The sequence below is a fragment of the Rhamphochromis sp. 'chilingali' genome (assembly GCF_963969265.1).
Source record: "Rhamphochromis sp. 'chilingali' genome assembly, chromosome: 20".
NCBI classification, from domain to species: domain Eukaryota; kingdom Metazoa; phylum Chordata; class Actinopteri; order Cichliformes; family Cichlidae; genus Rhamphochromis; species Rhamphochromis sp. 'chilingali'.
Window position 1 is genome coordinate 17,247,842 of NC_137947.1, and position 17,428 is coordinate 17,265,269.

At 40.2% G+C, this 17,428-nt stretch overlaps 3 protein-coding genes across 3 annotated transcripts in view; 2 read left to right on the forward strand and 1 right to left on the reverse strand.

Annotated features, from left to right (window-relative positions):
* Window positions 1-1,098: 1,098 nt before the first annotated feature.
* lrit1a (leucine-rich repeat, immunoglobulin-like and transmembrane domains 1a) lies at window positions 1,099-5,428 on the forward strand. Its single transcript, XM_080869297.1, has 4 exons — window positions 1,099-1,221; window positions 1,656-2,116; window positions 2,964-3,269; window positions 3,565-5,428. The coding sequence occupies exons 1-4, from the start codon at window positions 1,100-1,102 to the stop codon at window positions 4,629-4,631; spliced, it is 1,956 nt and encodes a 651-aa protein (XP_080725423.1). The 5' UTR covers window position 1,099; the 3' UTR covers window positions 4,632-5,428.
* A 626-nt stretch (window positions 5,429-6,054) lies between these two features.
* On the forward strand, window positions 6,055-8,896 carry lrit2 (leucine-rich repeat, immunoglobulin-like and transmembrane domains 2; the record flags this gene model as incomplete). Its single annotated transcript, XM_080869310.1, has 3 exons — window positions 6,055-6,164; window positions 6,388-7,178; window positions 8,082-8,896. The coding sequence occupies 3 exons, from the start codon at window positions 6,055-6,057 to the stop codon at window positions 8,894-8,896; spliced, it is 1,716 nt and encodes a 571-aa protein (XP_080725436.1).
* Window positions 8,897-15,226: 6,330 nt separating this feature from the next.
* cdhr1a (cadherin-related family member 1a) overlaps window positions 15,227-17,428 on the reverse strand; it is a gene marked incomplete at both ends in the record, with an annotated part of 13,940 nt that continues 11,738 nt past the window's right edge. Inside the window, 3 exons of the mRNA XM_080869680.1 lie at window positions 15,227-15,772; window positions 16,924-17,181; window positions 17,253-17,424. Coding sequence (XP_080725806.1) covers window positions 15,227-15,772; window positions 16,924-17,181; window positions 17,253-17,424 — 976 coding nt within the window. The remainder of the gene's footprint in view (window positions 15,773-16,923; window positions 17,182-17,252; window positions 17,425-17,428) is intronic.

Sequence of the window (17,428 nt, forward strand, 5' to 3'; positions counted from 1 at the left end):
CCCTGCCAATCAGAACCACACCTGCATTCCCCATGCATCAGTGTTTAGATTTAAAACTGAAAAGCCTAAAAAGTACAACTGAAGCCATAATACTAAAAATACACAGTGATAAATGTCTGTGGGCATTTGCTATTATCTGCATTCATACACATTATTCAAAATTAAGATTAAGATTAAGACTACCGTTTTCACACCAGTGCTTTGCAGCCTGTGTGTGCAATGTGTTGCAATTCAGTAAAGCTATCTTAACCAATTATTTATTGGAAGCACTCTACAGCGGAGCCATGCCAGTGCTGCTGTTCTGTATCTCTGTTTATAATTTTTTGTTCTTGTGTGCAAAGAATCAAAGATTTTGATCAACAGACTGACATCAAGTGGTTAAATCAGCTGTGCAAGGTGCCTAAAATGATAGAGGATAAAAACAAAAACTGGACCAGCATAAAAAACAAACAAACAATATAGCACACAGTGGGTTTGTGTGCTTCAAGACAAAAACTTGTGAACACTAACAGTCAAGTTCAGATTTTTCTTTATTGATCAACATTTGTGGAAATTACATGAAATCATGCTATTGTCCCTAGACTTCTGTGGATTCCTCAGGTTTCAATATAGGGAGAGGGGACAGAGATCTCTCCAAGTCTCATAAGGATCAAGAATCTGGATAAATTCAGATGGTAATGTAAAAAAAACGTGCTACTTACTGAAAAAACTCATAATGATTAACAGTCACGGCAGGGCTCAAATAAACATGCTACATTTGAGGCAAAGAAAAAAAAGCAAACATCACAGTGGATTATGACCATTTCGGAAGTGTTTTTCTGTGGTAATAAATAGGGACGTCTCTGCGCAGCCTATCCGATTCCGGGAGGCAATACGCATCCAGATGAAACGAACGCCAGCCTTTTCGCTAATCCTTGTCTATCCTTTTTTATCTCGGGACTCATAGTAGTCTGATCACTATGGGGCAGCGAAGCGGTGGGACAGCGCCGTACGGATGACATTCCTGTAAATGAAAGAGAAAAAAAATAGTCTGATTGACTTCAGTGGGCGCAAAGTGGGCGCATGTAGGCAAATTGCGTATGCATAAAAGTTGGCCAAAATGTTCCTCGTCCTGCTGCTGGGGCTCTACGTGGCCACGGGTCAACTTTTTTCCCCAGTGAGCGCCTGCCCTTCGCAGTGCAGCTGCTTTTACCACAACCTGAGTGATGGATCAAAGGCGAGGTAAGTTGGATGCCCAAAGTGAAATGAATGTATCTTGTGTGGTATTTTTTGTGTGTTTGTTTCTTTGTTTTGTTTTATTTGTTTTTTTGCACAGTGATGCATTTTGTCATCATATGAGGACAGATGTTTGCACAGAGGTGAACACGTGTACAAAAGATAATTCAGGGAGTGCATGCCGCTCCAATTTTATTTAATGCGGGATTATCTTTCAAAGGCACTTTCAGGCTTTCATCTATGCTTTTTTGTGTTTTGGTAGGACGGGGAATAAGTTTTTTTAAAAAAAATATCATTATCCACATAACTTTTGCTGCTTGTGAACTTTTGAATACACATTTGTTGTCATTAATTGTCGATTTAGTTTAAAGTTTTAGTGATTCGTAAACTATGCACAAATGCAATTTGTGAAGTTAACTCAAATATTTTCCGACTTTTAGGAGCGTGATTTGCAATGATCCCGATATATCTCTCGTGCCTGTCGGGTTTCCTATTGACACCTCCAAGCTGCGGATTGAGAAGACATCCATCCAGCAGATACCCAGCGAAGCCTTCAACTACCTCTCCAGTTTGGAATTCTTGTGGATGTCTTTTAACACGCTGTCCGCCTTGAACCCGGACAGTTTCCGGGGGCTTTATAACCTGGAAGAGCTTCGGCTGGACGGGAATGCCCTTACCGCCTTTCCTTGGGAATCTCTCATGGATATACCCAGCCTCAGACTTCTCGATTTGCACAACAACCAGCTCACTTCCCTGCCCGCGGAGGCCACCACGTACATCAAGAACCTCACCTACTTGGATCTGTCCAGCAACAGTCTGGTGACCCTACCTGCAGAAGTGCTGTCCAATTGGCTGGCTGCAAAGCCTGCACAAGGGCCAGACAGCTCCAAGATGATACTCGGTGAGAGGCAGTGCTCATCCTAACATCAAGTCTCCATTTAAATCCTTTAAAGTGCATTTTAGGTGCATTGTTTTCTTCTGAGCTTAATGAAAGTGTGCTAACTTTTTGCAAAGCAACTTTTTTTTAAATTTTTTTAAAAAGCATCTTAAGCTTACATAAGCAATATATAATTTGACAACAACAGCTGTTTCTGGTGAGTAAAAACATATTGTATAAAAAGTAACATTGGAAAAAAGTAACATCTTGTCTTTAATATGAAGGTAACAATTTCAATAATAATTTCTGAAGCTCTTATAATATTTGATATTTCATCTTTAGATTCCATATTTAATAACTAATATTAACAGGCTGTATATTGACATCTATTACATGCTTTTAGAGTGTAACATAGCAGATTTAAGATGCTTTTGTTTAAAACATTATCTCTTATAATGGGTGGATTTAAGTTACATTTTATTAAAGAAAAGAAAAAAGAAAAACACAGTTCAAATTGTATATATATAAAAATACACACAACTCTATGCACTCTGTTGGTGGAGGTGTTGTGATCAACAACGAGTCTTCTTATAATCTTCTTGTAGGGAGTGTGAAATGACAGCAAAGTTTGATCTTGATCTCTAGTCAATTTTCACCATCATCATCATCATCATCATCATCATCATCATCATCATCATCATCATCATTGCCATAGTCATGGCCATGATGTAGTTTATGAATTAAATATTAATCCTCTTACAGGATTAACATCCCTACATCCACACCAACCATCTGTAGGCTGGTCTATCACTTCGTCCACAGCTGGACACTTGTCTTCCTCCTGTAGCCTCACTTGTACCCTTGCCCTTAGGTCTCCATGACAACCCCTGGGTGTGTGACTGCCGGCTCTATGACCTGGTCCAGTTCCAGAAGTCTCCGACTCTTTCAGTGGCTTTCATCGACACGAGACTTCGATGTTCAGCTCCGGAGAGCGTGTCGGGGGTCCTGTTCAGCGACGCAGAGCTTCGCCGCTGTCAGCTTCCACGTATCCACACAGCTGTGGCACGAGTAAGGAGCGCTGTTGGAAACAATGTGCTGCTCCGGTGTGGGACCATTGGCGTCCCCATCCCAGACTTGACATGGCGCAGGGCAGATGGACGAGCCCTCAATGGAACAGGTGAGTCAGCAGCTATTTGGATAGATGAGATAAGATGATTTTGTGTGCTCTGTATTGCTGCTGTTAATTAAATAGAGAGCCACGAGTGGAGTTAGTAAGTCTGAGTGACATCTATTGCCAACACAGTGAGTTACGCAACACTGATCATCAATGCAACATTGTGTAATCACCAGCTTGTTGTCTCTTTTCACATTTGTCAAAGGGGACGTCTCCGGTGTCAAATTACTTTATTTTTTTTTAAATCGTTCTTCTGTTGTTATTTTATAACTGTGTTATTCCATCTCTGCCACTACAGTCCAGCAGGAAACCTCAAAGGAAGGAATCACCTGGTCAATCCTCAGTGTACCAGCAGTGTCCTACCGTGATTCAGGTAAATTCATCTGCAAGGCCACTAACTACGCAGGGAATGCAGAGGCTGTCATTTCCCTCGTTGTCTCCAACTCGCCAAAACCAGAGGGGAACCAAACCAACAATGACAAGAAGCCCAAAATCAAAAAACCAAACCAAATGGGCAAAGCTGCCTACCAGGAGAAACTGGTGGCCAGATATGTGGCTCCAACCTCTGCTCCTTCATCCTTGCCGGCCCTGGATCCTGGCCTCCTGCCTGGTGTTGGGCCTGATCCTGGACTATCCAGTTACAGCCTGACTGAAGGAGCCACCCCAGGGCCTGCCACCTCCCCCAACTCAGATGCACTGCTGGATCTGGAAAAGACTAATCTAAGTAACTTGGCAGCTAACGCCTCATCGTTACAGCAGGACCCGGACAGAGTGGTCCGCTCAGTAAAAGTTGTAGGGGACACAGACAATACAATTTCTCTAAACTGGAGAGCCCCTAAAGCCAAAAACACAACAGCATTTAGTGTGCTCTATGCAGTGTTTGGAGAGAGGGACATGAGAAAGATCAATGTTGGAGCTGGGCAGAACCGTGTAACCATCGATGGTTTGGTGCCCAGGACCAAGTACATTGCTTGTGTGTGTGTGAAGGGTCTGATCCCCAAGAAGGAGCAGTGTGTCATATTCTCCACTGATGAAGCAGCTAGTGCTACTGGTACCCAGAAGCTGATTAATGTTATTGTGATCACAGTGGCCTGTATCATTGCAGTCCCGCTCACTGTTATTGTATGCTGCGGGGCGCTGAAGAGACGCATTCAGAAGTACTGGGGAAAGAAATCAAAAGACATCCAAGATTCATATGTTACATTTGAAACACTCTCACCCGGCACAAAGGCCAAAGGGCTCGAGGGTGAGTATTTGAACAGACTGAATCCCGAGGAGTCCAACCGGCTGCTGTCAGCCCGCTCCAGCCTGGACTCCGAGGCCACAGCTAAAATAGAGGGACAGCCTAATGAGTACTTCTGCTGACGTCATGCTCCAGCTCCGGCTCCTGCTCCACGTCATCTTCCCCGCACTCACCCACACTCACGTCACAGTCCAAACCCCAAAACTCGTTCACATGCCCACCGGCACCCTCATCCCCATCTCAACCCACATCCGTATCCCCAGCATTACCCATATTCTTCCCCTCAGCAGCATCCTGACGTCAGTCCCCCTGTAACGCGCTCCCATACACCCCCTCCCATCCCTCCTCGCTGGATAATGCCACCAACTCCACCGCCACAGAGAGCCAACTTCTATCAACGGACTTTTGCACGCTGCACAATAATGGAAATATCAGTTTAAAGAATTTGGGAAACTGCGTAGATCTGGAAAATTTCATGTTTCTTGCAGATGTAGTGAAACTCACTGGACTGTTACACGCATATTCATCCATTAATATTAAACTGCAAGCGCGCTCATGCTTTTATGTCTAAAAGAATGTTTTTTATCACTAAGCCTGTAAGAAGAAAACATGATGCATGAAGTGAAAGAGCACAGCAAACACTAAAGTTTTATTCCACCTCACGTGCACGGCCCAGCGAAGAAACCTCTCCAATCCAATTTAATTTAAAGGGAAGTCAATGGTAGACAATCCATTGTTTATATCATATATGTATGTGTATGATTTGTAAATACTTTATCAGATTATGTACACATATACATATGCAGTTAATTCTGTGCCTCTGTATATATCTGTCATATGTTCTGAGAGAAGATATACACATAGGCATGGTTCATTTCTCTGGTGAATGGAGAGAAGCTGGAGCTGGAGAGAAGTACTGAAGGACTGAACTATGACACAATGTAAATAGGGTGGAGATGGTGCAAAAAGGAAATGTTAAATCATTTATATTCCCCCAATGAGGCACATACTTAAAATCTTTCCATGTGACTATTTTGTGCCACCTAGAGGCATCATTACCCCATTAAAAGTGGATCTGTTCGTTCCAATGATACTTACCTATTTGAATATAGTTAAATAAACTTTTATACTGCATGTACTTGAGTGATATTGTGTGTTCTTATAACTCTACTTCACCTCACAATAATAATCAGTCTCCATACTTTGGTTCTGAGATACTATGGGTCTCTGTAATCTTCACTTACAAAGTTCATTAAAAAATATTTTGTTTATATATCTGCATATTTAATCTCTTGGACAATATCAAACTTTGAACTATTTATAGTTTACTAATCAGAATATAGAGCTATCTAAAAGGCACAGTGGGTCAGACCTAGTGACACTAAGTGTTAATCGTGCGTGTCTTGCCCAAGATTTAAATGTCACTTCTTCCTGCACTGTACGTCAGGGATTAAGCTTAATAGGCTTCTCTGGTCTGCCGCACTCGGCATGTCTGGAGCACGAATGTAGCCCTCAAATTCAGGATCTTTTTTTTTTTTGTGGACTATGGACATAATTTGTTACCTGCTTGTTATAGCTTTAATAAACATTCAGGCTTGTGAAACTTTTTCTCAGTGTTTACGCGGGTGCAGCTGTGTAGAAGACCGACATGGAAGGTAAGAACTGGTTTCAAGTAGTTCAGTCCTCCTGGCGATTTCTGTTTTATTTATATGTCTGTGGGTGTATACGAGTCAGTGATACAGAATATAGTTATAATACATAGTTATATAGTTATTTGCCTCCAGAAGGTAACATTTGTTTTTTGACGGATCCTAGCAGTCAGTCAGATATTACAATAAATAATAACATCATCATATAAACTCTTTCTTTTAATCTTAGGTCATTAATATGTATGGAGGAGAGAGCATTTGGGGCTATACCACAAGACCTTCCACATGAGTTGACAAAAATACGAATTGAAAAGTCTCAGTTTACTGAAATACCCAGAGGGGCTTTCTCAAAAACGTTGACATTGGAGAACTTGTGGTTGAACTTTAATGAAATCACACTGATAAACTCAAAGGGTCTGGAGGGTTTGAGGAACTTAACCGAGCTCCGTTTGCAAGGCAATAAGCTACGTTCAGTACCATGGACAGCATTCGAGGACACGCCGGCTCTCAAGATCCTGGATCTGAAGCACAACCAGCTGGACGTCCTACCGGAGCATGCGTTAAGGTTTTTGCCAGGTCTGACTTACTTAGACTTATCCTTCAATCGTCTTACGGTGATATCGAAGGAGGTCTTCCAAAACTGGCCTCTCTACCAAAAATTACAGAACATGGAGGAGCGGGAGGCGACAACATCTGGGCCAAACGTCGTCCTGGCACTCCACGACAATGCCTGGCTCTGCGATTGTCGCCTAAAGGGCTTCGTGGAGTTCATAAGGTCTCTGAGCCCTCCGATTATATTGATGAACTCCTACTTGACTTGCTCAGGGCCGGACTTTAGGGCGGGCAAGTTCTTCCATGAGATAGAGCTACAGGCATGCATGAAGCCCGAAGTCAGCACCCAATCAGCCAACATCAGCCTGCCACAGGGCGCCAACGTCACCCTGCAATGTATCGCCAAAGCAAGGCCTGACCCTTCAGTGTGGTGGACATATGGTCTGAAGATAATCAGAGGATTTCATGGTAAGAGTGTGGTGACCATAGTGTGTAATAAACTACTGCACATCTGATACTTAAACACACATTTCAATGGTGGTGCAGCAAACCTTTATTAAGATCAAGAGGATTAAAACTCAATGTATGCACATGGTGATGTAAGCACCACCAATCTCCCAATCTGCACAACACTGTCAGTGTTGATTAAGAGTCTACACTGCTGTCCATCTTGTTTGGCCACCTTGTAATTAAATAAACCGGCATGTCATTAGACTTAACTTGCTGAGAGGAGTGCTTACTGCAGATCAATCAAACAACATGCAAACTCATAATAATCACACTACTGCCCCCATTGCTATTCCACCACTATTTCTGCTGCTGACATTCATCTGTCTTAGCTCATAAGAAATATTCTCAAACATTATAACAATATTGAGCCATGCAAGTATAATAACTACAGTCTACAATGTGAGATCACAGGAGAATAATTATTATTTTAAACCTTCGATTTTGTGGATGAAGCAAAACAAACCATCCTCTATTTTGACTTGAGAACAACAAAATTGTTCAAGTTGCAAAATTCTTGGGATTTGTTATAGATGGAAATATAGTGCAGGTTACAGTAAATTGAACTTTTTAGCTCCTATCAGGGTAATGATCACTTCAGCTTAGGTTTGTACAATATATAATGAACATTAGTTGTTATTTTACTGTTTAACTGTTTAAAACAAAAAACAGACAATGTGTATCTATGACTGTCTAATAAAGTACAGGACTCTTTAATTCTATGTATGTTTGTGGAAGATCAGTTGCAGGACACTTTTGTTTAGTCTTTTTATTTAATTTTATTTAATGTTCTTTAATTTTTAAAAATATTTTACTCTGTAAGCTTGTTGTTCCCATAAAATAACAGCCCTAATGTCATCCCAGAATCTCAAGAAAGAGTGGATGATGACACCATCAGATCCCTCCTGGTGATCCCCTCTGTCCATGCAGCTGATCATGGTGTCTACACTTGCATCGCTGTCAACTTCATTGGAAACTCCTCCGTCAGCATCTTTCTAGAGGTGCGCTCTGCAGGAAGCTCCCAGTCTTCACTCCTCCCAGCTGTACCGCGGGCTGGTGATGAAAATGTCTACATCGACATCCGCATCGCCAAGCAAACAATACGGGGTATCTCCATTGAGTGGTTCGCTGCCCTAGAACGTCCCACTGAAACCTGGTTCACGATCCACTTTGGTCGTGCAGATGCTGATAAAAAAGAAATAATCTACATTGGACCTGGGATTAATTCTTACTCCATCTCGGACCTGATGCCTGCAACTAAATATGAAATTTGTGTAACCCTCAAGAATCACGCACCACGCCCAGAACAGTGCATCATCTTTGTAACAGGAAGTGACATCACTGAGATGGAACAGAGGGAGAAGCTGATACATATAGTAGTGATAGTTTTAGCCATGGTGCTGGCAGTGCCTGTAGGCATGTATGCATGCACCACTGACACCAGGTTGGCCTGTTTGGATGGTATAATGGAGAGCTGGAAGAACCGAAGGAGAGACAGAGGCTCAGCAGGAGGCATGGAAAGGGAGAGGCAGGGTACCTTCGACAGTCTGCAGGCCACCAGTGATGAGGGCCTGGTTAATAAAGGTTCCAGTGAAGACAGGAAGGTGAGGAGGAGGTCAGAGGACAGACTGAATAAGGCCAAAGCTGACCACAGCAGACTCACAGCTGAACTATATTAAAAAACCCTCAGTTAAAACAACAACAGAAAACATGGCAGTGACATTGTTATAGAACAATGTCTTACTTTCTATTTTTGGAATAAATAATAGAAATACTAGCTCTACTATACTGTGAAAAAGTCTTGAGCCACCCGTTATTTCTCGATATTTGGCTTGTTTTTTGAATGTTTTTTTTTTTGTGTGTTAAGCCACCTAACACTGACCTGAATCAGACATACATAATAAAGACACTTGTGCCTACACATAACAAACAACTTAGTAACAAACCTATTTTAAATTCTATCTTTAGGCACTTTGTTTCGAACAGCCTGTTGCAAAGACAGATCATTTCCCCCCATTTCTTTAGTCTATGAAAAAAGCCAAAGCTAACACAGTTGGATAGACATAAAAAATATGTTTGCTTCAACAAGGTGAGTTTCAAAGTGCTATTAGTTGAAAACGTCTAGGCATGCTGTGCAGTATATGCTTTAAAAGAAAAGAAAAGACCTGACACATGCCCTGAGTGAGGCATTGGGCCCTTCAGTCGATCAGTCGATGGATCAGCAGATCTAGAGCCCAGACCTCAAATTTTTGAAGAGAACAGAGAACAGAACAAAAGGCAGCCAACATCCAAAGAAGACTGCTAAATTAAATTACAAGAAAGCTTGTCTCATAGAGTTAAAGATGCGTTGAAAAGTATAGGTTTTTATTGACTTTAAAGCTTGTTAGAACTCTACAAACTCTGTTTTTGTCTTATATACTATAATTCTAAAAATTTGGGCACGTTTTAAAAGAATTGTTGCACTTTTTTCCCTTTATCCTAGCAAAACATGCAGAAATGAGGAGTGGCTCAAGATCCAGTGCTGTTAGGCTTATATTACTACAATATTCAGGGGAATGATCATATTTTCTGCCTTGCTTTAAATCTCATCTCTTCCTCTGTTCTAGGCCGAGGAGGTTGTTGCAAAGATGTGAACGATGGCCGTTATGTCAAGGATTTGCACCAGGGTAGAGGCTGTGCTGAAGTTGATTTTTTTCAGACTGAAGTATAATGCATCTCTCTTGTTATCACAATGCAGCATTTTTAACTATCAGTAATAATTCATTTTATAAATATTTGAAACAGAAAAGAAAAAGCCTTTGCCATTGATTTCAATCAGAACGATATCAAATGACTTTCTAAAGAAGACTTTTTTCCAGCTTCTCCAATGATGGATATTAGCTTCTTTATCAACTATTATGTGTTAGCACTTAAGCATTATTCTATGGATTTACATGCGTGTTAATTTTACCTCATTTTCTTCTTGTCATGTCAAAAGTGTAAGTTAGGATGGATTTTTAATTAGAAAAACAGATGGTTATTATATGAAAATACCTCACACCTTGTAAATAGAAAATGTTCTAGTTACATTTTTTGTGTGGTAGTGCATATATACCTCAACATGTTTCATGTGTGCAGACTAAAGTGGTTGTTTTACTACATTTTCTATAAATTCTACAAAGGTTTTACATAAAGCAAGCACATATGCAGAATTAGTGTCAGTTACTATAGATTCTTACAAATACCCAGCAGAAAATATATTTTGCTTTAAAACATACTGTCTGTTGTCAGTGTCTGTTTAGCCCTTTTTATAGCTCTGCTAAAGCAGGATTATAAGGGGAAAATCTCAAAGTAGGGAGAAAACCTTTGAGTCTGGTTTTATGTAGTTTGCGGCTACCAGAAAACACAAGTTTATTTGAATCTCATTGTTTTATTATTTAAGTTGTGTGTTCCATATTTGAAGATAGGCATAGCCTTAAAGATCAAATTGCAAAAATTGCGCTTGATTGCATCTGAGTGAAATTCATTCATAGGATTAGGTTATGCAGAGAGGAAGTTTCCTTTTTGTGGATAATGTGCTGAAAGGCATTCAGTTTAGTTTTATTCATTGATTTCTTTAAATCCTATCTCAGTCACTGTACATGTACGTCACAGTTCCCGTTTTTTTTCTGCGTACACACGCAACACAGCAGCGATGTATCACACATGATCTGCACTGACCAACCCGCACAGATGGCACATCAGATATCCTTTGGCCAATGGCATTGTTCATTTGACATAATACCCAAACACTGGCATCCTCTCCAATATCCCCTCCTGCCGTCACTTTATGATCAGATCACACAAACCCTCTCCTCCAACTCCATGTGTTGTCCCCTGTGACGCAAGAAGATCAGTTCATCTCTGACGGGGTTTGCGTGTATTCACTTAAGATCAGGGTTTTAAATGACTGGCTGAGATTGGCAGCTCTCATTTTCTGGAGCACAGATACATCTGCTTTCTTTCTTGTTCTGATGTCTTTATATGATTTGTAGGTGGGGGATTGATGCTGCTTTTTGTTGTAATCCTTTTCCACTGCCCATGACACAATGCAATGTAGAATTCTATAAACACACAATTTCAGCTACTTCAGCACAGAACAGCACAAGATTTTATCTTATTTTTTCCCCACTTGCCCTAATGTTGCCTAAAGCAGTGCATTATTATTACTGACCTCCGCAGTAGCAACATAAATAAAAGAAACGTTAACCCTCTACACAAAAGCCTTTTTTTCTTTTTAGTAAGGAAAACTCACATTTTATTTACCTTTTAAAACTTTTGTTGCTGCAAACATATTGTGGGTGCTTTGAACCTTTCATGCTTTCTTTCACTCTAAAGCATCAATGCTCTTTGCAACTTTCCACTCTGTAATCCTCTGTCAAATAGCCCAGTAATCCTGGCTGCCTCTTACATGTCATAATGCATGATCATTTGGGCTTTTCCTCATATTCCCCCATTTCACTCCAGAGCATTAACAGCTTGCAACATTGGAAAAAAAACGGGGGAAAAAATGTGAGTTTGGATCCTCAAAAAACTTTAAACTTTAAGTGTCCTGACCTGCAACAAAAGTGAAACCGTTTTTGTATGTGGATTTTCTTTTATTATAGTTTTGTCTCCATCGTACTGGAGGCATAAGCACGTCAAATGTGTCAGGTGAGGCTGCAAAATGTTCAGTTTCAGTCACACACATCTTGGCGGTTCAAACTAGATCAGGGCAGATGGACTTTGCGTTTTAGGCCACTATGCAATATTGTGCAAAGATGAACAAGTTGTTTTTTTGGATTAGAGAGGGTAATCTGCAAATTTCATGTTTTATGTAACTCTGAAATAGTGTGCATGTTTGCCTGATGTCTACACAAATACCCAGAGATTGGTTTAGTGTAACTTCATAATTAGTAGTGCTGACATTGACATTGAATCTGAGCAGAGCAAAAGGGCTTGTATCAGCATAATAAAGTATATTACATATTTGCAGAGTACAAATACTTTGTTACTGCACTTAAGTAGAATTTATCTGAGTAGTTTTTTAATGGAAACGTTTTTACTTTCAGCCCTACGTTTTAAACAAATATCTGCACTTTCTACTTCTAACATTTTAACTTGTTACTTTTGATTTAACATTTGAGGGGACTTATAATTTCATGTCATTGTGGGCCTTCAAACATCAAACTCATTTGAGCCTAAGCAGTAACACATTAAAGGCAATCCTGTGTATTAATCACCAGGAGATGCTGGGTAAAAAGAGATGAAAGATGCAAAAAAAACTGTGTGCCACAGTTTGGGGTTAAAGTGAGTCAGTGATTTTTTTAAAAAATTGTTTGTTTTCTGGGCGTTTTGGTGTCGGAACGACTGCAGGTGTCCACAGGTAAGCTGTGGTAGCGGTACTTCAGCATCTAGCTAGCCCTACAGAAGAAGAGTGACCATAAAGGGAGTTATATTTCGTGGCAGGTAATTTCAAATGCAGCATTTCCACCAGCTTAACAAACATCAGCAAACATACAAACTGTTTGTGTGTGACATTATTAATTTTTATATTATGCAAAATAAAATGAGGTGGGCTGACGGTGTTACTTAAAGGTTGCATGAAAATAGTCTGCAGTTTAGTCCAGGATAAACTGGTTAGTTTCCTGTACTGTGATGGATTTAAAGTGTGTGTGACTGGTGCACAGTGAGTGTGGTGCTCATGGTCAAGTTAAGTTACATAAAGAGTACTAGAGATTAATATGAACTTTAGCTGATAATGCCTAGATTCATTCATCAAATTCTATCTGCATACCAGCTGCATAGGGTGTAATATAAAGACAGCATAAACAGTGTACTGTCAGTGTAGACGATGGAAATGAGCCAGGACAACTCATGAAACACCTGCTCACATCTGGTTGAATTCAGTTGTGTACATCCTCAAAGAGCAGCAGGTCAGCTAATCACAGCCTGTACATTGAGAAAATCTACTGAAGCACTCAGAAATTATTGTGAGTTGTGATTCTTTTTCCTCATACTGAGCCGTTACAGCTGATTTTAGGGTTCCCCCACCTGCTGAATCCCACTTTAAACCCTGACTGTGTTCATTTGATCATCATGTGATTAACAGAAAATAGAGCTATTTTTTATTATTTTCCTTTTTTTTTCCTGCTCATGTTCAGCTTAACGGATTCAAGCAGAGTATGTTTATTAGAATTAATATTTAGACTGAAATAAAGTTTGTATTCATATCTACTAATTTAATTTAATTATTACATGAATAAGGCACGAGGTCCAGTTAGCTTTCCATAAAAACAGGTCTAGGAGTTACTTTCTAACTTTGAGTATATTTCTGAGGCAGTACTTTTTTTTTTACTTTTAATTGAGTATAGAAGTTGAATCAGTACTTCAACTTTTACTGGAGTATTTTTCAACACTAGTGTCTGTACTAGTGTCTGCACAGGATGTCTGTGCTTTTGCCACCTCTGCATATTTGCAGAACATCTGGTTTAATAAAAAAAAAACAAAAACAAAAAACAGCGCATGTGTAATATTGTTGTGTAAGGCCTTCTTCAAGCATCTCATTTTAATTCCTGTTGTTCATATTTTCATCGTGCTCCAAGACTATTAGTGCTCGAACTATGGCAATATCACAACAAATGCTGCAACATGAACATTTGCAAAGTTGAGAATAGCATTTTGAAGTATTTTTAAACACCTTCTTTGTGTTTCACCTCAGGGACAGTAGTTTAAGCAGCTTCTACTGTTACCAGAAAGTGGCAGTAGAGTACGGTTTGCAAGCTCATTAAGACGGCATTTGTCTTAAATTAATGACATCAAAGCTGTGTTTAAGTTTGTGTCAGTGCCTTCAAGGCTACTTTGGACAGGCACACCCGGTAGTGATGATACATGTCACATTAACTATGTTGCAGTCTGGATGCCTGAACAGTTAAATCAGCACGTTTATAAATACTTCAATAAGTGCCTTTTCAAATTTTACAGTTCATTGAAAAGTTAAATTTGCTGGTGAAGAAGGGGAAATACTCTACTCTAAAGTAACTCTAAATAATTGTAACCTAAATAAAGTAATCTCATCTTGCAAACTAACAAGTTAATAGAGCTGTATCTATAACATACAGCTTATAATTTGATAATATAGTTTAGGGAGAACTTTAATGTTGCTACGTGTGTTATTACTTTATTTAACTAACACTGCCTTTATTTGGAAAAACAATGTGCTTTTATTAGTAGAAAATTCCCAAAATCTGCCACATAGAAAACAGAAGAACCCAGAAAATAAACATATGGCAGCTGCTACAAAACAGTGATCCAAACAGTACAGCACACCTGCAGAGTCGGATTAAAGGCCCTTCTTATGTGATCACTTGGTCTCCTTCACCTGGGCTGATCTTGTCATAGAGTTCAAGTGTCATGAAATCTCTTGTAAGGAGCTTGGATAGATCCTAAACAAACAGTCTCATTTGTTGAATTCTGAATGACTTCATTTCCAAAACCAGGTTTGCGTTCAGGAATTTTAAATTTGGTGTGTCACCACATAAATAAGGGGGATCTAATTGTTTCAGAGTCATACAAAAGCCAAAGGGTGTGAACTGAAAACATGGTTTGAATAATGACAAACATGCCAGGAATGTTTTTCTGTTTTAATAAAAATTGTGTTGTTGATTTACAAGGAGTGAAGCTCTTTGTTGTTTCAGTATATTTCAACACACACACACACACACACACACACACACACACACACACACACACACACACACACACACACACACACACACACACACACACACACACACACACACACACACACACACACACAAAGCACTGTTCATGTAGGTTATGAAAGCATCAGTCTACCGAACAATCCCACCTTCAGGTTCATTTGCTGGCTGCTCTGGAGCTTTTTATCATCACACAGGACTTAACGAAACTCTGTCTGATTGTCTGTCCTTTCTAAGTTCTTGAGATGGCCTCAGGTCTGAGAGTAAAAATAGAACCTTGATTAAATAGTGTTAATGATCTGGCTTTCTCTTCTGCTCCAGCCTCATCTTGAGCTCTGAAACCAGCGCTTTGCTCACAGAGTCCTGCCTGGTCACCACTGCCTTCTTTAGAGGTTTGGGTGCCACGGTTGCTGAGACTGTGGGAATGACCCACTGCCTCTCCACCGGGAGGCAAAAAGCTGGTGGAGGTGCACAGGGTGGCGGTGGCGGTGGCCACTGTCTCAAAATCCTGCCAGCATTGTTGTTGTGGTTGACATTCTCCACGATTACCTCTGGTTCCTGCTCTTCCTCTTTAACCTTAAATTTCTGTTCGTTCCTTTCGGGTCTCTTTAAGGGGTTTTTAAAAAGCCAGGTGTGCTGTGTCTTCGGCCTTCTCTTCACACGGCGATTGGGCAGGATCCGGTTGGACTTTTTGTTGCGCATGAATGTTGCGGTGGAGATGAGGACTGTCACTATGATCATGAGACTAATGATACCAGCAAGCATACCTAGGATTTGCAAAGGCTTGTTTCTATTCTGCATTAAAAATGATCCCAAAGGCCCCCCTTTGAGTTGAGTCTGTAAAAGAGCACAGGGAGAATTCACATCCATGGGAGTGAAGTCATACTCTGTCACACAAAAATATGTCCTGTGTATGTTTTGTTGCACTTTGTGCGTTCATCATTTGGTAAAAGATGTGTTAAATAAGTCTTTAGTGCCATTATAATTTACACAGACATAAAGAAAAACAAAGTCGCTTATTTATTAAATGTAGTTTCCTTGATGGACGATTGATTTTGTTGCCTGCTTCACTAATTTTTTATTAAATTAGTATTCTGCTCTTCTTATATTTTGTCAAGACAAGATCAGAGAGGTTGTCTGGGAAACTAGCGGAGACCATTCAGCATCAGAATCATAATCAGCTTTATTGACCAAGTATGTGCACACATACAACGAACTGGGCTCCGGCTATTTCTCTGAAAATGAGAATTTATGTGTGACCCAAACACAAACGTAAATAATTTGTTTAATTTGGTCGTAGCGTCATATTAAACCAGAAATACAGGTAAAACAAATTGTATAGGATCATTTATATTGTGCTCCTGTACTCTTTTACAGACACAGCCTTGTTCTGAAATAAAATCCTCTGGACACGGATTGCTACAAATTCTTGGTACCACATACTAATAACAATAGTATTGCTGTGTTGATGAGCTCAAGGCGAGCTTCCTTTATGGCACAGGCCTCCTTATAATCTTTCTGATCTTGCCCTGAGGTTGCACACGTGTCTTTTTCAAAGAGCTGCAGTACATAACAGTTGAAATGAAGACTGTCAGTGAAATGGCAAAGCTGACAATGGTCAAACAAATCCCAAACACTGTCCCTGGACGTTTCCTTAGGCCCATGAAGTATGAGAAAAATCTGGATTTGATCTGTAAACATGACAATTGCATTTGTGTGAGATTCAGTTTTGTATTTCACTATACATTCTCAAATTAAAATATTATGGTATAGTACTTTGTATAGTGTTTCAAATTTGATGAATGTGCATAAAAATAATAATAAACTGTGGATCTTCTGTTTGATATCATGCTGTTAACATCGCAACTGTGCAGGATGATTTATACAATGTCGATGCATAAAAAACTGGTATCTTAGTGGGTTTATCGTGAAGGCCTCACATAGATTTCATTGTCATATTGCTGGTCTTTTGCTTTGTTTCAACTTACAGCTTCAGTGATGTCAATCTTGACGACGGCGGTGGTGGTGAGGGATGGATGGCCTCGGTCACGGGCCTGCACCACCAGCGACCAGGTGCAGTCTCTCTTCTTGGTGATGTTCTGAATGATGGCCATTGACTTGATGTAGGACTTCAGCATTATCTCGCCTGTGTCAGCGTTAATGTCAAAGATATTGTTTTCTGGCTCAGCTTTCATGATGGCATACTCGATAACGTTGTTGGGGACCTCTGCATCATCATCCACAGCCTGCAGACAGTAAGGGTACTGAAAATATTCACTTTTACCAAGTTTCATTTTGTTTAAAGAGAGCTGCATACCTCTATTTTCACTGGAGCTCCAATCACCATGGTCTTCTCAAGGAAGTTATCATAGAAAGCAGGAGAGTGGTCATTCAAGTCCAACACAGTCACAAAGACTTCAGCCAGGTTGTATTTCCCCTCTGTGTCCTCTGCCTTCACATAGAAGTTATACTTGGACCTGACCTCAGCATCCA